The following is a 24120-nucleotide window of genomic DNA, read 5'->3' as shown; positions in this document are numbered from 1 at the left end:
CATGCTATGGTGACCCCAACTGTAAACTTCTTGCTTTATAATGCAATTCAAAATCCAAGGCTCAATGAGCTTCTTTCCCATGCCCTATTTTTGATTGTCTTTCCTTGTATCTGCATTCAGTGGTCCAGAGTAAGTTTATCTCAGGGATGTTTTTACTGTTTAAAAGAAGACCACTCACTACTTGAAGTTTAGATTTTCTATTTCAACTTCACACAGTGTAGACTTTTCAGTGTAGCTTCTTTTTTTTTTAATGAACTCTTCTTTTTCACAGTCACATGAGGTTTTCTATAATCTGATATCTTTCTATCTTGTCCACCTACAGGATGCCATCCTTATTTGAACCAGAGAAAGCTCCTAGATTACTTCAAGTCAAAAGCTATTGTTCTGCTTGTCTATGATGCTCTAGGCACACAGCAATATAAGAACTGGTAATAAGGATTTTACCTTAGTCATACCTAAGATACATATAAAATAATTTTCATCTTGCAACTCTAAGTTTTCTGGAATTAACTCAACAGGCTTGAAGGAGGAAGGGGAATCTACAGCTGTGAAATTGTTCCATATAATGGCGGTCTTATTGATTTAGTCCTATTTAGTCATATTTAGATTGTGTGGCTCTAGAGTGTGTGGGTGCATTCATGTGTCTTTTCTGCCTCCTAACACATCATACCTTGGCTGCAAATAGTCAATATTCCTTCCTTTTCAGAATAGATAAGAATGCCCCATATCTTTTGATAGATCTATGCTATGACATAAAAATTCTTTGTGCTATGACAGAAAAATACAAACACACTCCAACCCTAATTTCTCTCTGGTATTTGATTCAGTGTGGGATTGTGGTTATTGCCAAGAGTTTCAATGAGAAGAGGATCAAGAATGTGAAGAGCAGGCTATGGGCATCAGGGCTCCTGTACAGTGTTTCTCTCTTCAAGTCCTCTTTGCAAGCTCTCAGTATCCTTGTATTGAGTGACTGTACTTGGCATTTCCTAGGTCTGTGTGCCTCATGTACATGCATAGGCATTTTCTTCTCTACAGTAGTACTCTAGGGTCATCACGGCTGTAGAGGATTCGAATTGACTGGGTTTCATCTTTAAGTTAGCAATGTACTCTGTAGTCTTGTTCAAGCAAACAGCTTTCATTCATTTCCTTCATGAAGGGATCTGGACTATGTGATTTTTAGCCTACATTAAAACTTTATTTTGTATGTCCTTGATGCTCATAAAGAATAGTATTTATGTGTTGATTCAGTCTGTGGATTATTTTTCTTTTCTTTTTTTAATTTATTTTTATTTTTATTTTCAAGTAGGAAAATACTATTACTTTAAATAGTTATCCATTCAGCCAATTTAGATATGCAAGTTTAAAACAAATAAAATAATTTTTAATCTCTTTTTACTCTGTTTCTTTGCCATGGAAAGCCTCTGTAGGCAACCCAGGTTATCCTCAGACTCATTTTCCTCTAACCTGAGCCTCCCAAGAACTGGGTCTACAAGTGTGCTATACACCCAGTTTAGGACTGAATACTTGGAAATTAGTTTTTAAATGCTCTATGGGTCATTGTAAATTACAGGCCAGGCAAGATTCAAGAGATGGAGAAAGAGAGGCCATATTATACTGAGAAACCTTGCAAGTTCATATTTAAAAAGTGTGAGCTGGGTAGTGGTGGCGCACGCCTTTAATCCCAGCACTTGGGAGGCAGAGGCAGGCGGATTTCTGAGTTCGAGAGTTCGAGGCTAGCCTGGTCTACAGAGTGAGTTCCAGGACAGTCAGGGCTACAAAGAGAAACCCTGTCTCGAAAACAAACAAACAAACAAACAAACAAAAAAAAAGTGTGCAACCTCGGATATAAGAATTTGCATGCATGGGGGTGCATGATTTACACTCTGCCTATCACCTTTACATATTCTGAATATTTGTTTTTCACATTCAAAATTACTTCCCTACAAGTTACCCATTTTCATTAGTTTCATGATATATTTTTGTGTATTAAAATATCTCCCTTATTGTAGTTATACTTTTCATGATTTTGCCCTGTGGCTAATGAGTATTTATGTCTTTTTAAATGGAGAGCAAAATGAGATTTGTTACATTATATATACAAGTGATAATTTTTCCAACTTGTCTTTATTTCAATAAAAGTTTTTGAGTTTTATGGATAAATATAACAAAGTATAACCTTTACATGAAGTTTAAAGGTTTCTAGTAATAAAATTGGCCACCTCGCTCTTAACTAATATAATATCTTTCTTTATTGTATTAGAAAGTCACAGTTTGATTTGTTACTCTCAATTTAGTACTGGGGATTGAATTTAGGGCCTCCTACATGCCAGCAATTTCTCTACCACTGAGCAATGTCACCAAGTTTGTGTTATTGCTACTTTCTTCCTCACTTTTTACTTAAATATGTTGGCTACTCTTGACTTCCTGTGGTTGGATAAACAGTGTGATACTGTCTCACTGCATTGAAATATGATCTAATTCTTTTTTACAATGTTAATCCTTCTAATATGATTTTGGCATACATTTCTAAATATATCACCTTTTTTTTTGGGGGGGGTTTTCGAGACAGGGTTTTTCTGTGTAGCTCTGGCTGTCCTGGAACTCACTCTGTAGACCAGGCTGGCCACGAACTCAGAAATCCGCCTGCCTCTGCCTCCCAAGTGCTGGGATTAAAGGTATGCACCACCACCACCCGGCTTCATATCACCTTTTAATATTACTAAGTATGTTTTTTACTTTGTCCATTAAAACATTTGTATTTATTCTGTCAGATTGTATTTAATACTTTTGATCAATTTTGATAGGATTCATTTTGCTTTGATAATATTCAAATTTACGAAAAAAAAAGGTTAGTTCAAATATAATGATACTGATTGCCCAGATTAATCAGCTAATAAATTATGGATATTTTCTTTTGCTGTTTCCCTTTCTTTCCCTTTAAAGACTGTTGGCTTAGTAATTAATAAAAAGCACTTTGAGGGCTGGAGAGATAGCTCAGTGGTTAAGAGCACTGGCTGCTCTTCCAGAGGTCCTGAGTTCAATTCCCAGAAACCACATGGTGGCTCATGACCATCTGTAATGGGATCTGATGCCCTCTTCTGGTGTGCCTGAAGTCAGCTACAGTGTACTCATATACATGAAATAAATAAACAAATCTTCAAAGCTATTATTTTTTTAAAAAGCATTTTGATACTTAAAGTTTTACAAGTTTAAACAGTGATATCTTTTTTAAGGCAGTCCCTAGAAGACATACAATAATATTTGAACATGTGGAAAAAAATGTACTCTACTTTTGTGATAGGGTAGATGACATACTAAAATATAAATTTACATAAATTCATATATTTATGTAAATGTACATACATTCCTGTGACTTCCTGTGGTTGGATAAACAATGTGATACTGTCTCACTGCATTGAGATAAGATCTAATTTTTTACACAATACATTTCATAGTCTACTAGTGTTGCTTTAATTGGATACAATTTTCATCAAATGTATATAAAACATCAATGACAGAAGTATATATGTATACATGCTTACAAAAACATAAGGGGCATTTGTTTCACTGGACTTTAGACTTTATTACAAAGCTAATATGATGTATTGGTGGTGAACATTCTCAGTTCAGGGGACTTGTCTGACTTCGGATGAATACTTGAAGCAAGGGGAGTTAAGTTGCCTTTGGATATATCTGTTGTATCTATAGAAAACATGCATTTATGAAAGTGAAGGACCCAAAGCCTCCCCACAACTCAGAATGGCTGGGGACATTAGAAGTATTGTTATATGGACAGTTCCCTGAGAACACCACCATTGTAGGAAGTATGGGCAAGCCACTAGGTGGCGGTAGAAATCTCACACTGTAGGCAAGCATCTACATACCAATGATGGGATAAACTGCCTTGCCTCAAGTTTTTAGACCTTGTGGAACAGAGAATCAAAAAGAGAAGTTATAATGACTCTTGTATTTTTCTTAAATGTGACCAGCTATTCAGACTCAAGCATGGACTGGTCTAGAAATCAATCCGATATTGGAAATAACAGTCTTCATTTGAAAGTCTGGTTCTGGACATTTTCAGGGACATAGTTGGAAGTTAGCTGCAGTTCTCTATGATGTTATGTTAGCAAGAGATAAAGTTGGGGCAGGATCTGGATTTCAAACAGGTGTTAGTACATATGTTAAGGCTCTTTTAATTGTCAAGTTAAAATTACCTTTGTTTCTTCTACAATATTTAATGTAAATATTAAATGGATTGATTGTATATTTTCTAATTGGGTTAGTGTTTTGAAATCTGGCATGTCAGTTACAGAGGTCTATCAACCAGCTTTTGTTTTATTGCCCTGAGTATCACAGAACTTTGGTATTCTAAAAACAGCTTGCAAGTACTGGAAGAAATGAATCAGGCTTTAAGCAGAAGCAAGAGGGTAGTGGTTTTATTGCTGGTATAACAGCTTTAATTACATTAATTGCTAGCACCACTGCTTCCGCAATAGCTTTGACACAAGAAGTTAAGACAGCTACTTTTGTTAATCATTTAGTAAAAAATGTTACTAATGTGTTGAATATACAAGAGGGTTTAGATAGGCATTTGGAAGAACAGACTGATGCTCTTTATCTTATTCAAATTATTGGAAGGAGATTCAGAAGTTAAAAGTAAGGAGTCATCCAGAGTGTTGGGGCTGCTTGGCAAGAATCTGACATGGGCCAAGGACAAGGAAGTGGGCTTCAGGCAGGAATCTGACAATGAAGTAATTTGAGGCAGGAATCCAAATTTTAGGCTAGTACAAGGAAGTAGGCTTCAGACATGAAAATGACTTTGACATGAAATGACATGAAAATGACATGAAAGTGGTTCAGATATTTTGGTCATCCTGATAAGCCCTTAGAAACAGTGATCACAGGAGTGTTCATGGAATTTTGTTTGTTGCCTTGCTTGTTCTTTGATTGTTTGTATTTATTGTCTTGCTTGTTCCTTGACTATTTGTGTCTATTGTATTGCTAGTCCCTCAACCTAGAACTGACCTTAATACTTGCATGTAATTAAAATGTATAAAAGCAAAAAGGAGGAGGGGGATAGCATAAGGGAGTTCAAGGGAGGGAAAATGGGGAAAGGAGATGAAATCTGAGATGTAAATAAATAAAATATCCAATAAAAAACACTGTATTAAAAAAGAAAAAGAAGTAACTCAGATCAGTGATCTTAATACTGGCTAGCTGGGGGTGAGTGTGTTAGCCCTGGAAATTTCATGCTCACTCTTCTTCTTGCAGGATGTGTTCTGGAGATGTCTAAAGTTTCCAGATATTTCTGGGCAAATCAGGGTTTAAATGAGAAAAGTGTCAGTTTTGTAAATGTCCCAGCTGTGCTATGTAAAGATTAACACTATGGTTAATACAACGCACCCTGTGGCGGTCAGCACCATTATTGGCTATTAATATAACTGGAAAATGATGATAGATCAAGGAGAGCTGACAGCTGAGACCTATGTGGAAAGAACACAGTGCATAGAACAAGATCAAGTTCAATGCATACCCATCACATTTAAATTAAGCATACTATAGGTATAGTATAAAGATAGTAACAATGATGTCTTTGATCAGAAAGTACAGCAAAGTGCCCCAATTTGATGGACATAAACCATGCAACAAATTCATCATGTATCTAAAAGTGTCCATGTTCTGAATAATGTGACTGTGGACATGCAGATTTAGGTACAGTTATGTGAAGGCTTCTTTAACCATTGTTGATTAGGTAGGTGATATTACTCATGTCATTAAGACACACAGAACAGGAAGGACTTGCAATATGAAAATACTTCTGTTCATTCTGTGGGAAGTTAAAACTAAATGTTTCTTGAGATGGTTTTATCTTGTGACCTCTGGCCTTTGACTATCAGAAGTCAATAATTTGTTCTTTTTGTATCACTTGAAGAACGTAAAACCTTTGTGCTTGGTGTTGGATTCTGTAAGTTTCCTGTATTGTCCTAGTCCTGTTGGGGACAAGGAATGCCTTTTATACCATTATTTGACAGAACATTTGACAAATGTAAGAAAATATGGTATACTTATTCTTTGTCAAATTTGTATGTTTCTGTTTTAAATTTGAAAACATTTGACACACTTGCCTCTTGTTTTTGTAGCCTCTCTTCTATGGAGCTGTATTAACTCAGGGCAAGGTGGATTACCTGATACATAAGCACAAGGGCCCCTATGAATATGGAGGTGTAATTGGGAGGTGTTCTATAAAAAGTATAAGAATTTATTTCCTGATTATTTCCTGATATGATTGGCATTTACCAAATGAAGTTTGTCATCTTTGCTCTGGATTTGTCTTAGATGCATTTTTTAAAAAATTTTCTACAATTTTTCAGAAGAGGTGGATCTTACAGCATATTAACCATGTGATTACTTGCAAAGATAGTAGGGCTGGCAAAGTGGAGTTATGTCTTTGCATGGGGTTCCATAAAGATCCACTGAGATCCTTTCAAACAGTGTGTTTACATTGGGACATAGAATGCCATCTGTCCTCAGTTATATAATCTGTTCTGTAAGAAGATAAAATGACTTTTAAAAATGGGAGTGGGAGGAAGTAAGCGTGTTACATATTGATAGCATCTTTGTGAAGACAGAAAATTTAAAGAATATTTCTTGAAACTTACAAGGGAACATATAATGATATGCAAATGTCCTTGAAATTTAGAGCTTAATTTTTTCAAGGCCAGAGTTAGGAGGAATATCCATTTATAGGACTGTTTGTTTGATTATCATTTATATAGTATGTGTTTACTTAAAGAGATGGTGTGTCTTCTATTAAACATAGTTCTGGAGTGTGATCAAACAGTTCAAAAATTTCATTGTATACCTTATTTAGAGACACAAACTCAAAGGTCAGGGGTTGTGATGAGAAACTATAATATGTGCAGCACACAAAACTGTTATACATTTAGTAAGCCCTTAGTTATCGAGTCCTCATAGGCAAGTCACATAGCATAGGCCAGAGTCATCTGGTGATAGTCTGATCATATCATTGGCATCTGTTGTGTGATGCAATGAGAAAATATAACTGATTCACCATCTAGAATAATGCATTAGTAGTGGTTCTTTTCTCTGAGAAAGCTATCAGTGCTGAGCTTACAAAAGACATCCTTATAAATGGCTATTTTGGCTAGAGAATGTCACTTTGGGTGATCTCTTGTCTGTTCCAGTTATCCAGAGCCTGAGTATCTTTATGGCCAGGATAATCCTTAGAAAAGTTTAACCAACATAAAAGACCACAGTCATCATTGTATGTTTTAACTAGGCGTAAAATCAGTTCCGATTATTAGGTAGGCTTACTTATGACTGTGGGACTCTCACCTAGTCTGACCTAGACAATATAAATTAAGTTTCTGATAAAATGTGTGCTATGTGTGGTATGAAGTAAAGATTATGAAATCCAAATGGAGTAAGCAAATCCACTGACATCTGCAGATAGGTTCTTTAAGGACAACTTTGCTTATAATGAAGTAATACATACACACACACACACACACACACACACACACACACACACACACACACAATTATACATATTCAAGACGATGCCACAAGATCATTAACATTTTTACATAAGCATTTTAAAATCACAGGCTTTTTAAAGTATCTTGGGAATTTCTTGAGTTGTTTCTGCAGAAGGGCACCGTTGATATCTTTTTATAGGTTGGCATCAGGACACACCAGAGTTTGGTTCTGTTTAGATCCTAAAGAGCTCAAGATCTTTACACACTGAATCCCCTCTTGGCTCCCTCCAATCCTCTTACAGAGACTCCATTCTCAGTTTCTTGGAGCTCTCCTCCTTGAGCTTCTGGCTGCTGGCTGCTCTTCTCATGTGTGTCTTGCCTTCTAGACCACATGTGGTATGTTTTCTTGTTGTTTGAACACCAGGAGAAACACAGACTGAAAAAACCCCTTCTAACTGCTGCTTCAATAAAAGGTAAGAACTCTATCTGTAACTAATATAGAAATGTCAATAGCATGGCTATTATCTCTCAAATACATTTCCAGATAAACCAATTTGAGTTCTTTTCTGTTTTTGTTGTTGTTGTTTTACTGGATATTTTATTCATTTACATTTCAGATGTCATCCTCCTTCCCTCTTCTTCCCCTACAGGAATCCCCTTATCCCATCCCCCTTCCTCCTTTTCGCTTTTATACCATTTTAATTACATGCAAGTATTAAGGTCAGTTCTAGGTTGAGGAACTAGTAATACAATAGATGCAAATAGTCAAAGAAAAAGCAAGACAAGAACTACAAATAGTCAAAGAACAAGCAAGGCAATAAACAAAGTTCCGGGATCACTCCCGTGATAACTATTTCTAAGGGCTTATCAGTATGACCAAAACATCTGAGTCTACTTTCTTGTCCTAGCCCAAAGTCATTTTCATGTCTGAAGCCTACTTCCTTGTTCTAGCTTAAGATTTAGATTACTGCCTGAAATTACTTCTTTATTCTAACCTAATGTCAGATTCCTGCCTGAAGCCCAATTCCTTGTCCTTGGCCAATATCATATTCCTGCCAAGCAGCCCAATTTGAGTTCTTAATGGGTCAGGAGGAGGTAAAACATTCAAACCATACACAGGAGTAGGTGAGGTTGAGGCAAAATACTTTATTTATTTACATAAAAGAATTTAGTGAATTTGCTCCCCAATGTACAGACACAGCTCAAACTGGGGGTGAGTTGCTGAGTAGTATGGATTGGAGCCATGTGTCAAGTATTGGCATCTGAGAGTCCAGCATCACACAAAAGAGCTTCTAACAGAACTCATGGCAAGGGCTTCCATCTTAATACTCATCAAAGAATGGGAAGTTAGGGTGAGCCTTAAACCTGCGGTGAGAAAGAACAATGCACAATGTTTCTGGTGACTGTTTATATAGCATACAATTTCTTCAAAGATGCCACTGAGGTAAAAATTAAAAACTCTTTTCTGATAAAGCCAAACGACCTATGTTCTGACTTTTAAAAACAGTACTGTATAATAATAGATCAGAGGAAGAACAAGTGAGCTGTTCAAATTATGTTTTCCTTGGAACTTAATATATAGAGAGGCCAGAGACAATCAATCAAAGGTATACATCTTTCTACAAAGCAAAGAGATATTTACTGTAAATTCTCAATGAAGCAGAAATCGATTTTTGCTCAAAAGTTAACAGCGCTTGCTGCCAACCTAGGTGACTTGAGTTATATCCCTGGGAGCCACAGGGTGGCAGTATAGAATCAACTTCTATAAGTTGTCCTATGACCTTAACTTGCATAGATAGTATACACATCATGTTAAATACATATCAAATTAAAAAATAATGAAAAGTTAAATATAATTTTAGGTGATAAAGAAATTGATAGCAGCTTAGTGTCATTAAAAATCATTAATTATTCACTAGCTTCTTATGACACAGTTAGATTTACACCTAGCAGGGGTGTTATTTATGAAACTGAAGTTCATTGTCCAAGGAACTTACTATGTGAAACTAACGATGTAGCATGATCTGACAACGTGATTTATTATTTTAGTAGGAGTAAAAATCATGGATTGCTTGCCATTATTTCCATTTCTTTGAAAAGGTGTGCATACTTGATTATTTTCCTCTATATTATTAGAATATTATATATTTTGCTAATATAGATAATAACCCACCTAACAACTTTGGATCGTATGCAATTGTGTATTCTAGTACATTTCATATGCTACCATGCTAAATTTGAATAAATTATGATTGATTTTCTCACAAGGAGAAGAAATTTCCTGCTTAACCTCTTTTACATTATACATATTTTTACAAATCCTATAGAATCGAAGATAGCATGAAGGATAGTTAAGATCTTTAATTGGTTATAAATTTTTTCAGTACAGGTATAGATGTCCATTAACAGATGAATGTGTAGTGAAAATGTATGTACATTTATACAATGTAATTTAAATCAAATATAAAGAAATAAGGTTATGAAACACAAAAGAAAATGGATGAAAATGCAAAGTACTACATTAAGTGGTGAAACCCAGTCCTAGAAAGACAGTTTATGCTTAGATTCTAGATAATAACTTTTATATATGTGTATTGAAGTGAGAGTGGTTATGGGCAGGAGTCACAAAACTAGAGAGGCTGGTGAGTGTGGAGAAGAAACTTTAAGAAGTGTCTCTGGCAGTCAGGCATTTTGCTGTACACTATTTGTAAATGTCTTTTTATTGCCACATCTTTAGACTCAGCTTTCAGATCTCCAAGCTGCAGAACATCAATACTAAGTATTCTGTTTACCACAGCCACCCTGATACTCTTGAGAAAATATTTGTTTGGGTCATGAATACACATGAAGTGCAAAGGAAACACGAGGGTTGATATTGTACAGCCATTAGATTTGTAAGACTCAATAAGAGATTCCATACAGAGAGGAGTGAGAGCTGTTGACCAAATACCACAGGGATGGAGGCCTCGTCTTTGGTCTGATAAGGAATGGAACAGATTTTTAAAATGGCATTTTGAAACTAATCATTACAATATTCAAACACATGACATTGAAATCGACAGATTGTATATTCACAGGATACACATAGTATCACAAGACCTACAGGAAGAATAAAGACTCTGCAATGATGCTGTCTGACCCAGTGTACTCCATGCAATGGATACAGGAAGAACAGGTACATCAGATCAAGGTGATCTTGTATCCATCACCCTGTTTGTTGTGCTCAAGAGCAAAACTCTGACGTAGTATATAAAGAGCATTCTACAAATCTGTGTCTTCTCTACTCATTGGTATTTGATGTCCTCATATTGAGGTCACTTCTGACAGACATGCTATTAAAATACTCTCCTTAGAGAATAAGTAGGAAAATAAAATTATAAAAATTATAATTAGCTATAAAGTTATAAAAAGCTATGAAAGTTACTTACATATCAGCAGGGAAGTACCGAAGATTCCTGTCCAGGCCATCTAAAATTTTCATGTCATCTGAGGCCAATTGGAAATCAAAGACCTGTTATAGAAGAAGAAATGTTATTTAAAATATTTATTTATGAAAATATATGTCAATCTTTTTCAGAAACAATGATTAAAATATCTGCAAAGTTCTCCCGAATTCCTAGTCATCCAGAAAAACATTCAAGTGAATCTTAAAGACCAGATTAAGAATTTTTTTAAATTTTTATTGGATGTTTTATTTACATTTCCTATGTTGTCCCCTTACCCCATCCCCCACCCACCCAGGAACCCCCAAACCCCTCACCCCTCCTCCTTCTTCTCTGTGGATGTAACCTCTATCTACCCCTCCCCCACTCCCACCTCCCCACCCTCAAAATTCCCACCCCCTGGGGCATCCAGCCTTCATGCGGTCAAGGTTCTCTCCAGATTAAGAATTAAGTGGAAATATATCATCACACACAATATGTAATACTACAGACAAAAGAAGAAATGAAGCTGATATGATTCAAAAGAGATAACGTCATGTATGTGAAAGTGCAGAGATAGTTTTGAAAATGTGCTTCAAGAATTTTCATAGATACAGTTGCATTTGTATATTCCATATGTGAAGAGTTAAGATAAAAAAGTAATTTTTCATGTTATTTAAAATAGGAATTGCCCAGTTATTAATAATTTCTGGTCAAAGGACTCAGACCCTGGCTTGAAGAGGACCCTCCTTGTACATAATTCCAACCAGTTTAATCAAGAATATGATGATAACTAATTGGCATAGTATTAACACATGGGTCCATAATTCACTGGTGCTACTCCAAAATAGTGTTATAGAAAAATAACAAAAATGCCAACAATTTAAAAGCTGACATATTTAGGTAAGAGATGTACCACTTAATTTTATAGGTTTTTGGTACATTTGAAAATTCTCAAAATGAAAATGAAGGATGTGGGAAGCAAGAAAGATGTAGCTTAAGAGTCCTAGTGGGCTCAGAGGGAGAGAATGCACCTAAACCTGCTGTAGCATGATGTGCAGTGGCAGGGGTGGGGGTGGCAGGGAGGGGGCGGGGCAGGAAGGATCTACGATCTGCGTGAGGGCGGTACTGGGAGGAGAGGGGAACTGATGTGATGTAAAGTGAAATAAATAAATAAATAAATAAATAAATAAATAAATAAATAAGAGTCCCTAGGGCCCCATCTCTTCCTCACCTGAATGTTCTCTCTGATTCTCTCCTCATTGAAACTCTTGGCTAGGACCACAATCCCACGCTCCAGCTGGTAGCGAAGAGCAATCAGGGCTGGTGTCCGCTTGTACTTCTTTGCCATGGCACAAAGAACTGGATCATCCAAGAGAACTGGGGTGTCCTCATTAATACTGGAAGGAAAGACGAATTCCAGAAATTGTACTTGTGTGTGTGTGTGTGTGTGTGTGTGTGTGGAGAATTAAGCACAGATGAAAATGGCCATAAGAGTCCAGGAATTCTCAAATGTAGTCAGTGGACTAGCAGCTGATCATCCTCTGGGACCTCTTAGGATTAACCCCCACTTTGCCTACGAGTGAATTCCAGAAACCTGACTATTGTAGAACTAAGAATATGTTAACAACTGTGACTATGAGATGAACTCAGCTGTTGTTATTACCAGTGTTTATATCTCTGAGTTCCCAGGGCACCATAGGCAACCAGAACGATGTCATTCATCTTGCAGTAGGACAGCAGCTTGCTCTGGTTGAGATAAAGATGACATTCTACCTGTATATAAAGAGAATAGAAATATATCAGAGCAAATAAAATCTCATACTTATGACAAAGAATAATATTAAAGGAAAGGAAGCTGAATAAAAATAACCAATACTAGCATGAAATCTGAATGGAAAATATCAATACTCTATCATAATGTTTTTACAAATGAAACATCTCTCTTGAGAAGTTAAAATAAATAGCATTCTGGAGATTTGGTAACCCCGTGGATCAGGTCTTGGTTGCTTAGTAACAATTTCTGCTATGGCAGTCATAACAAGTTCCATGTCGTTTCATGTGGAAGGAGAATGAATTCACAGAGGTTTGAATAATGAATAGTAGACTAAAACAAGGATTTTATCGAATATTCAATCGAAGTCTGATGGAAATTGTTAAAATTTTTTGCCAGTGATATTGAGTTGATTTCTACATCAAATGAAGGATAATTAAAGTAAGCATAAGTACAGAGAAAGAGAGATGGAGGGACACACACACACACACACACACACACACACACACACACTCCTAGACAAGCACAGGCAACTAAAGATGCTGGGAGAAGAATTAGCCTCCCTGGGATGAGCTCCCTTACTGGTTATCGGATGCAGAGTGATCAGCTGAAACCATTTACATATAATTAACAAAGTTGGACTCAAAAACTAGCTATCAAGAAAGCTGCCTAATTAAAAAATTGGGTACAGATATGAACAGAATTTTCAAGAGAAGAAATGTAAACAGCTGAGAAACAAAGAAAATTTCAATATCCTTAGTAATCAGAGAAATGCAAATGAAAACTACTTTGAGATTTCATCTTATACCTGTCAGAATGGCTAAGATCAATGGAACAAGCGATAGTTTGTGCTATCAAGGATATGGAGTAAGAGGAACCGTCACCTATTCCTGATGGCATTCAAAACTTGTACAGACACTATGAAAATCAGACTGGTGGTTCCTCAGGAAGATGGAAATCGGTCTGTGTCAAGATCCAGCTATACCACTACTCTTGAGCCTATATGGAAAGGAAGCTTTATCCTACTACAGAGATACTTGCTCATCCATGTTCATTGCTGTTCTACTCCATACATAATAGCCAGAAATTGGAAACAACCTAGGTGTCCCTGAAGAGTCGAAAGGGTAAAGAAAATGTGGTACACTTACAAATTTACACATTAATCAGCTGTCAAAAAATCATGAAAATTTCAGGCAAATGGATGAAACCTATGTAGGTATATAGGTAACCCAGACACAGAAAGACAAATATGATGTACATTCACTTATGTGTGTTATCAATGATAACCAAACTACAGCCTGTAGAACCACAGAAGTTAGATATAGAGTGAGGGAACAGAGAGGACAGATAGACCTCATGAGGAAAGGGAAATGGGATATATAGTTGTAAGTGGATGGTAGAGAGGACTAGAATGGGGAAATAACATGGGAAGGCAGGAGGAAAGGGTGATGAAGGAACAGATACAGGGAGAGACAGCCAAAACTAAGAGCCATTTGAATGGTAGAAAATAAACTTAATACAGAAGAAACTTCCTAAAACATGTACATATATGAAGATGATCTAAATGAAATCACCAAACAATGGGGGAGATAGTCCCAACTGGTTATCTCTTGTCAGCAAATGAAGCTCCCATTACTGGGATTGGGATACATCTAATTGAATTGTTAGCCAAAGGGGTCCCGTGGGAGTCCTCAAACAACCCAGGCTGTAGCCAAGACTATAGGATGTTCTTCACAAACCAACAAGCATGTCCTCTTGCTGAAGACAACACCTACATAACTCATTGAACATGGAGAAATTTTGTTGGTGCCTAGACAGAACTTTTATTCCTATGGTCCTGCATCTTTGATACAGGAAGGTACCTTTCATACTACCAAAGGTAAAATACAAACACCAGCCCAGGTGCAATTTCTTTGTTCTACAATGGTGGCCTGCCTGAAAGATACTAGTGCAATGGTGACATAAAGCTTGTGGCAGTAACCAACCAATGTCTGATTTGACTTAAGGCCCACTCAGTGAGATGGAACTCATACCAGACATTATTTGAGTGGTACAGAACTTGAGACTAGATGGGCCAGGGACTTAAGTTAAAGCCAAATACTACCATTCTACTAAAAGATCATAGCAATAAAATGACTTCTAATGATATCCTGCTATATTCATTGATCAGTGCCTTGTTCTACCATCAGTAGAGTATCTTTCTCCTGCAGCAAATACCAAATACAGAGACAGACATTTTACAGAGAGTGATAGACCGTGAGACATCCAGCCCTAAAGGGGATGTCTCCAACAAATTCCTTGCCACAGGGCTCAGGGAACCTTGTGGAAGAGGGGGTGGAAAGAGCATAGGAACCAGCTGGGATGGAGTCCACCGAGAAAACAGGGCTCGCTAGATCGACAGGATCAATACACAAATGAACTCAAAGACTGAGCAGCATGCAACAGGCCTGTACAGGTCTGCAGCAGATGGGGTCCTAGAGCAGAAAAGAGAAGTGGACACATGCTCCCATCCCTAACACAGAAGCTAAATTCAGTTGATAACCACTTGCAAATGAAAATTTGGTTTTCTCTGAGGGAGTCTCATTGGGGAAACAAACATCTCTTAAGGGAAAGCTGCATGCCCAGTAGTAGATGGCCAAAAGAAAGCAAATTCAATGTCGTCTTTGTAAACTCCTTGTCTTATAATTTCATGTTTTTAAAAAGTTTATCCTATCAATGTTTCTATCTATGTATCTATGTATATGTATGTACATATCATCTACTATCTATCTATCTATCTATCTATCTATCTATCTATCTATCTATCTATCTATCTATCAATCATCTATCTATCATCTATTATCTATTATCATCTATGTATTATCTATTATCTATCATCTATTTATCATCAATCATCTACCTATATTTTTATATATAAATTATATATATACCACAGGTCGTTTGCATGTATTATGGATTCCAGTTTAGTATCTTTTATGGGATTTCTGAGTGTGTGAATGAGTGGTTCTCTGCATTTATATCTGCTTCTCGTGGCTTTTCTTGGTATGTGATCTTTCTGTTTGTTTGTTTTGTCCTATTCATTTGTTGTTATTCTATCCTATTTTTATTTTACTATTATCCCTTAGAAGCCTTTTTGTTTTCTAATGAGTGATAGAGTGGAGATGGATCCAGATGGGAAGTGAGGTGGGGAGAAACTTGGAAGAGTAGAGAGAAAGGAAACTATAATTAGGATATATTATGTGAGAAAAATATATCATAAATAAAGGGCAAAGAAAGAAACCTTTTCAAAGAAGAGATCTGGCTAGGTTTAGTTTTACTAAATGATCAAGTCTGTTGTCACTCATTGTTAGATTATTTCAGTTCTGGCTTATTTGTGATTATCTCTAGTGGCCATGAGTTAAACTTTGAAACACTTTCAATTTCTAACTTCTTTTGATCTAGTACTGTAGGTTCAATTATGGATGAGAGCAGTTAATTTTGTGGTGTTCTGTAGTATGCTGGACTAAATAGTTATTTCTATAACTTACTTTCAATGGGTTCAGCAAAATATTAAACATATGTGTACATATGTGGACACATACACACTTTCTTGTGTTATAGAACATGGTAAATCAATCATTTTAGACTAGTGGTTCTCAACTTGTGGGTCATGATCCCTCTATGGGAGTGTCAAATTACTTCTTTACAAGGGTTGCATTTCAGATGTCCTACATATCAGATATTTACATTGCAAATGATAATAGTAGCAAAATTGCAGTTATGAAGTAGCAACAATAATAATTTTATGGTTTGGGTTCATCACAACATGAAGAACCATATTAAAGGGTCACATTATTAGGAAGGTTGAGAACCACTTGTTTAGAGTCACTGGTATTTTGTATCATTCCTCCAAATGTTCTAAAAGTTTGAATATGGTTCATTACAAAACCAATGTAAAATTATGCCTTCTGTGTTCCTTCTTTGGAATTTATATTTGAAAATGATATGTCATTATGTACCTAATACATGAATATATAAGTCATATTTTTCTAGCCAAGACCATGTTTCTTATATGAGAGTTATGAAAAGTCCCTCAGATCATACAATCGGCACACAATAGATGTTTCAGGCACTGCATCAACTCTATACATTACCACAATTTCCTGAGTATGGATTTCATCTGCTACCAGTATTGGCATACTCTCTCCACTGTTCCTGATTCAGTGTCTCATCATTCTTTTTTTTTAATTGGATATTTTATTTACATTTCAGATGTTATTCCCTTATCCCATTCCCCCCCACCACCACCCAGGAACCCCCTATCCCATCCCTCCTCCTCCTGCTTCTATGAGGATGTGCCCCCATCTACCCCCTACTCCTACCTCCCCACCCTGAAATTCCTCCACACTTGGTTTCCTTAAGAACCCAGGACTAAATGCACCTCCCTTCTGAAATGTGACTAATGGTTTCCTCTCCAAATGTTAGCCTTGACTTTTCTAAATTATTTCACATACTTCAGCACTGTGGTCTCCTTTCGTCATTGTTTTGCTTTACCAAGCAAAGACATAAGCCCTCCCAGAACCCTGGATGAAAAGCTCAGCTCTTAGCTACCGTAAAAGAAAGATATAAAAGAAAGATGAACATGTAGGGAAGACACACAGATACCGGTCAATAGTACAAGAAGAAAGGAAAGAAAGCCCGAAGGAAAGTAGAAAAAGAACCTCACCTGGTTACACACAGGCTTGTACTTGAGCCCTGGCTTGTTCAGGATCATCTCCAGCTGTCTACGGTTAAAGTTGGACACTCCGATGGACTTGGCCAGCCCTGCATCCTTACACTTCTCCATGGCCTAGGGTAGAAGACATTAGTGAAGAATGATGTATGCAATTGGAATTCAGTGATTCCAATTTATAGAAATGAAAGCTATGTTTATAGAAAGTAGAGTGCTAAGAAAAGGAAATGCAGCTAATGGTTATTTATTGTTAAGAAGTGAAAATTAATAAAGGAACTGGCAGAAAAGACAAGGATCATAAGATAGAGACTGCCTGCACTCTCCTTAGGCAATCATGATTATCATATAGGGAGGAACTCAGGTTTACAGTTATCTTCTCCAGTCCTCTTTCACTTTGTTCTACCCTGCATTCCCCTATTACTTAAGCAGAAGAGTCACAAGAAAGACCATAATATCTATAGTAAAGGGCGCTCATCTCTTTCTTACATGTGGAGTTGTGTGACCTAGATTTCTCTCTACTGTTTTTCAGTGACTTTTACAGACTTGGTTCTTTGACAATGTCATACATGTATTATATAGTACATTCAGATTACTGTAACCCTCACTCACTCTCATCTCCCTCCCATATCTATTATCTGTCCCTCTTCCCTCCAAGCTTCCTTTCCACATTTTTATATCCTTCTGTTCTGAGGCCCTCAGAACTTAACCAGGATCATCTATATGACCACGGATTTGAAAAGATCTACTGGTGTCTGGTGGGTTCCTGAGTGGATACCAGCTGAAGACAATAACTGTCCCTTTCCCAGAGTTTATTAATAGTCAGTAGTTCAGCAGGAAGAGATAGGGCCTCCATGAGTCCCTCCATGATAACAGGTTTAATCTTGTGTAGTCCAACTCAAAGGGGATGGGGCACCCTGGTGTGAAACCATATCTGCATTTCCTATGTCATGCCCAGAAGACAGCATTTCACAGGGTTTTTGTCTTGTGGCTTTTACATTCTTCCTATATTTCCCTTCGATGTTCTCTGAGTCTTCGAATGGCTCAACCATAATATTCTCTGGTTATCTTTTTATTTTTTTCTGTGGCATTTATTATAGTCACTCACCTCCCATGTGTCACAGAGATCCACTGAGTCAAGGATTAAGTTTCCATGCTCATCTTGAGGTAAAAGCTCATCCCCTGGCTGGAATAATAGCAGCCATTAGAGACATGTTAACTTTTCCTCCTGTAGTTATGCTATCACACAAGTTTATGGCTGGGGATTAAATCCTTAATATAGATGAAGCATCTTTTCACATATTAAAACAATGCTTTTTGTGTTGAATTATAATGTGTGATGTCTTTCAGCAATAGTCCTTTCCATTTTCATATGCTATGTGTGATCATAAAAAATACAATTCCATGTCATGTGGAGTGTACCAGTTGACTTGTGCTACTTTTAATCCATTTCCCTGTTATAATGCTGATCTTTCTCTGAGAAAGTCACTAGTGATATGGCATTGATTGTACATTGTCATCTTGACCAAGGGCGAACAATCAGGGTTCTGATCTGTAGCCTTGAAAAGTTCAGAGGAAGAAAAAGTTAATTATTTCTTAACAAGATGAACTTTGATGTTGGAACATTTAGGAAGCCATCAAATATTAATGTGCATGAGTTTTGAGTTAAAGGCCAGATTTACCATCAATAGAAGTGTCTGAAATAAAAACTGACCAAATCTCTAATAATATAGAAGAAGCAAGGTATGGATAAGTGGAGATATTCCCAAAGAATACTCCTAGTAGTGAATATATTCTTAGCTTTGTTCATTTATGTGGCAGGAGCTCTGTCACTGGATAGAGAAGAGATAGGCAGAGCTAGGAGTGGGGAGGAGGAAGGAGTAAGAAGGGGAAAGGAGAGGAAGAGGAGGAAGGCAAGATGGCAGGAGATGTTACTCTTTTTTCTCTAGCAGTTATTCATATAAAGGTTAGATAATTGGATTAACAATTCTAATTGTGTAGATATCTTGTGTATTGAGTATTTGTTGATATATAAATCTATTGGGTTAATCTTTAAGCCTTAAGAATCTTCATTCTACTGGGTCTGGGGTTGAGCACTATGAGGGTGGCGGATATTCCCTGGGTTTTCGGGGCTGGATGCCACACCAACATCTTGTGGGTCCTGAGCTGGTGCCACAGGCCAGCCAGTGCCACCGATAGTGCAGGAACTTAGAGCAGGAACATGAAGGTTAGGCCAGGAGCTAGCAGAACCACCTGATTTTTATAATACCTCCCACAACACATTTACATGATGTGGTAAACCTTTTTACATGTTATCCTGAGTAGTGTTTTATATTTTTTTGCATTTTATTTATTTTTTTTAGTCTCTCTCTCTCTCTCTCTCTCTCTCTCTCTCTCTCTCTCTCTCTCTCTGTGTGTGTGTGTGTGTGTGTGAGATCAGAGGATAACTTGTAGGAATTAGTTCTTTTCATCCATCATTTCTGGAGCCATATATTGTTGTTTTATAACTCATGTGAGTACACTGAGATTCTATACACTTTTAGAAGCTAAATCCATTTGCTTAACAAAATGAGGTTTGTGTTGATAGCTGAAGTTAGATAGTTATACATTTCAATTTTCCTACCTTCAGAGATACTGGGAAATGAATGAGATAGAGGTCTACGTAGTCCAAATTAAGTTTCCTCAGTGAATTTTCCAAGCTGGGCCTGACCAACTCTGGACGATGGGAAGTTGACCAAAGCTACAGAGGACGGATAATAAAAATTGTGCTGGATGAATAAGTTACCATATTCAGTGGCTTTCTGTCACATGGCATTGAGAAATTTTAAGTGCTTAAAGACTGACCACAAGGAATATACTCAATTTTTCCCCTGAATATCTATCTTATAAGGGTGCCCACTTATATAAACTCTCACATACATGATTATACTATTATTAGTAAATATAACAAAATGGAAGGGAATTTCTAAAGACATAAATATATTGTCAATTCATACCGGAATTATGTATTTAGAAAACAGTTTAATATTTTAATTCTCTCATCCACTGAACTCAATGGGAATGATTAAATAGCATTTTAATTTATATAACCAAAGAGAAGTTTTTTCAATATTTTAATGTACTGTAGACACAGTACTAGATAGATTAGTTATTTCTTAATTTCATACCTAAGAGTTTTTTTATAATGTTCTGTTTTATCTATAAATATGATGATTGATATTCATGTACTGGCTGGTTTTGTGTCAACTTGACACAAGCTGGAGGTATCACAGAGAAAGGAGCTTCAGTTGAGGAAATGCCTCCACAAGATCCAGCTGTAAGGCATTTTCTTAATTAGTGATCAAGTGGGGAAGGCCCATTGTGGGTGGTGCCATCCCTAGGCTGGTAGTCTTGAGTTCTATATGAAAGCAAGCTGAGCAAGCCAGGGGAAGCAAGCCAGTAAGAAACATCTCTCCATGGCCTCTGCATCAGCTTCTGCTTCCTGACCTGCTTGAGTTCCATCCTGACTTCCTTTGGTGACGAACAGCAATGTGAAAGTTTAAGGTGAATAAACCCTTTCCTCCCCAACTTGCTTCTTGGTCAATTCTGTTCTTGGTGGTCATTTCATGGTACTGACATCTCCAAAACCCTGACTAAGACAATTCATAATTATAAGTTTTAGAAAATAATTTAGCACACAAAGAAACATGTATTCACAGCAGAGTCCTCCCTGATAGCATCTAAATCATAATACTGTCAGTTGAGCCTCAGAAAAACAACTGGACTTTCCATTAAGCAGCTTATGAATTTGAATATAGCAATGATTAGAAGGCATCAACCCTAACCATGTTCAATACTGAATGCAAAGTGTGAATATGCATGACAAATGATGGCCAATAAGCATAACTCACCAACTACAGGTTCAAATCACACAGTGTTGTCTAAATACATCCCTTTTATTAATTTGTGAAAATTGATTTGTTAAATTAATTTGGAGGGTATATAGAGCATACCTTCGAAGTATAGAATAAATCTTCCCTTTTCACTGTGCCATCTTCAATCTTGCTTCGAATGGCCTGGCCTACCTCTTCTTCATTCTGGTACAAGTGAGAACAATCAATATGGTGGAACCCAATATCTATAGCTATTTTGGTGGAATCCATAGACTTTTTCTTGAGATGCTAAAGAAACAGAAACAAATAGTATTTAGAGATTTGTATGATTGAGTCTAGAATCAACCCCTCCTCATGTTTTCAGTTAGTTCTGCTTGGAGTAATGGATCCAGCCAAGTTTTACTGGGGTCTTTCATAACTTAATAAAACACATTGATACATTGATAAGAGATATCAATCCCCAGAAAACAGCAGGCTCTAATCTAAAAAAAAATGGCTAGTGTACTCTGTCTTTTTTTAAATAGTTAGATGATATACATATCAGAATAAAAATGCACAATGAAAATGAATACTCAAAAGATACAGATTTATGCTTAAGAAATTATCTACATCGTAAAAGAAAATGCAAATAGTTGTCAGATTTTACATTAAAAGTCATAATTTTTGGAAAAGTATATATAAAGCAAAATTTAAAATTATTGTTTTGTTCACCTAGTTTGGTTAAAAGAGGAAAATTGTTAACCAAACATATTATTTGTTATTCACTAATTAAAATTAGCTTTTACTTCATATCTTAATTTTGAGAGTAAGAAGAATAAAATAACTGTAGCCATTCTTTTATGAAATAGTGTTAAAGATTTTACCAGACAAGTAACAATCATAATAGTTCATAAACATGGACCAGTTAAACAGATGTTGCCTGCCTCCCTAACTGTAAAGTGAAATAGTTCTATTCAGGTTTCAGTGTATAACAATTATAGAATGAAATATATATTTTTGAAAACATTATCTTAATTAATGTACTGATTTTACATCACTGATGTTGATTGTCATATTTCAGCACTATGGATACAGTATGCATTTGTCAAATTATTTAAATTGGCATTTATTTAACAAACTTTTATTTTTCTTGCATATTTTATAAAATATAATAGGTTACTGTGCACTAGACTCATCCTACAGTGTTTGTGAAAACACAATTTATTCCCTTGATCTAATTGTGTGTCTAAGTTATGGAAACTTTATCTAACCTTATCTCCTAACCTGTATCCTGTGTAGCCTCTAGCTAATAATATTATATATACCAGTAGATTTGTTTCAGTTTCTACTTATAAAAAAGAACATGTGGCATTTGTTTTTCTTTGCTTGGGCATTTCACTTAGCACAATATCTCAGAGTTCCATCTATTCAGCTGCAGATAACAGACAGTTACTTTTCTATAGTCATAATGGCCTAATATCTGTATATGTGTGTGTGTTTCTGTCTCTCTGTTTATCTGTCTTTCTGTCTGTCTGTCTGTCTATCATCTATCCATCATCTATGTGTCTCATGTTTTCTTTTATCTTTCATTAGTTGCTACACACTGAATTGATCCATGTATCAATTATTGTAAATAACTCCATAATGAATGTTAGTATCTATTTGCTATAGCCATATACTTATTTTTATATATACCCAGAAATGAGATATCCAAGTAATATCTACTTTTAGTGGTTCTGTAGGAAACTAAAACAAGCAGTGACATTGGTATAAAAATGGACACTCAAGAGAATGGAATAGAATAGATTTCATCTATGTGAATCCATGGTCCTGAGTGATTCTCAACAAAAGCACTGAAGCAAGGTTAAGAAAAAGCAAAGCCTTTTCAACCAGTGACACTAGGAGCTCTGAATATCCCTACACAGAAGACATGGCTGCAGTTCCTTACCTGGTATAAATATCAATCAAAATGAACAAAAGACATTCATATGAGAACTGAGATGATAAAACCACCAGAAGAAAGATGCAGGAATCTCTTTAAAACATCGTATAGGCAATATTTGGATATGCCCTTCAAAGCACTAGACACAATAGTATAAGCAGATAAATGATAGTATATCAAATTAACAATCTTTCATATCATAGTAGAAACAGTCAACAGAGTAAAGAAACAATCTACAGAATAGGAAAAATGTGCCATCGAATTATTTCACAAAGCCTAATACACAGAACTTATATCAAACTCAGAAATAACAAAAAACAAGTAAGCAAAAATTCATGAGTTGATTAAATAGACATACTTCAATGGTTAACAAATGAAATGCTTGTGTATATTATCAGACTGTGATATTGACTAAGTTTCAAATTTTCTCCTTTTCTTAGAAGCAGATCTAAACAGAAGGAAGACCCACAGACCAGAATAGTTAATGATTACATGACCAAACCCTAGCAGAGCACACACACTCTGCCTCTCTTCTACACAGCACAGCTCTAACCTGGTGAAGCAGAGGAGCAGGAGCCCACCAGATTCCCAGATGAATTGGTAAGTTTTGTTCTTTTAGGTATTTATTCACCAGCTCTTAACCCCCAAGCCATTTTTGTTACCTCTTCAGTTGCATAGGTTCCAAAGCCCAGCACAGGAATGGAGTGACCATCATTGAATTCTATCTTCTGAATTTTGGAATTCATTCTCAGTCACTGCTCTGACCTAGCCAATTCTCTTTCTTCCTCTGCTTTCACAAGCCAGTGGACAAGTGCAAATTATAGCGCCAAGTGAATGAGTAATCAGTAGTCAATGGCATGGGGGTGGAGTGAGCTGTGACAGTATTCTACTTGTGGGGAAAGACTTGGCACCAGTCCATTTATT

General features: G+C 36.4%; 2 protein-coding genes across 4 annotated transcripts in view; one reads left to right on the top strand and one right to left on the bottom strand.

The window, feature by feature from the left end:
* Positions 1-8621: 8621 nt before the first annotated feature.
* LOC114623142 (aldo-keto reductase family 1 member C18) lies at positions 8622-24012 on the bottom strand. Its single transcript, XM_028769821.1, has 9 exons — positions 23859-24012; positions 21396-21563; positions 20027-20143; positions 18512-18589; positions 17401-17523; positions 12588-12697; positions 12156-12321; positions 10928-11010; positions 8622-8864 (listed from the first exon to the last, which is right to left on the bottom strand). Exons 1-9 carry the CDS (start codon positions 23940-23942, stop codon positions 8822-8824), a joined length of 972 nt encoding a protein of 323 aa, XP_028625654.1. The 5' UTR covers positions 23943-24012; the 3' UTR covers positions 8622-8821.
* The window catches only part of LOC114623143 (aldo-keto reductase family 1 member C13-like), a 52440-nt gene continuing 51964 nt past the window's right edge, over positions 23645-24120 (top strand). The window contains exon 1 of one of the 3 annotated variants that reach the window (XM_028769824.1): positions 23645-23796. The gene's annotated coding sequence lies outside the window, so the exon portion shown is untranslated. The remainder of the gene's footprint in view (positions 23797-24120) is intronic. The other 2 variants (XM_028769823.1, XM_028769822.1) reach the window with 2 other exon arrangements.

This window comes from Grammomys surdaster, unplaced genomic scaffold (genome assembly GCF_004785775.1).
Source record: "Grammomys surdaster isolate TR1022 unplaced genomic scaffold, NIH_TR_1.0 194, whole genome shotgun sequence".
Classification (NCBI taxonomy): domain Eukaryota; kingdom Metazoa; phylum Chordata; class Mammalia; order Rodentia; family Muridae; genus Grammomys; species Grammomys surdaster.
Note: the sequence above shows the minus strand (reverse complement) of the source record. Positions and strands in the feature narration are given on the sequence as shown.

Bases quoted from the DNA above. Each gene is read 5' to 3' on its own strand.
- LOC114623142 (XM_028769821.1), bottom strand. From the start codon at position 23,942: ATGAATTCCAAAATTCAGAAGATAGAATTCAATGATGGTCACTCCATT. The intron at 21,564-23,858 runs GTAACAAAAATG...CTGTTTCTTTAG, and splicing joins GAACCTATGCAACTGAAGAG to CATCTCAAGAAAAAGTCTAT. The intron at 20,144-21,395 runs GTATGCTCTATA...CGTCCTCTGTAG, and splicing joins ATTTATTCTATACTTCGAAG to CTTTGGTCAACTTCCCATCG.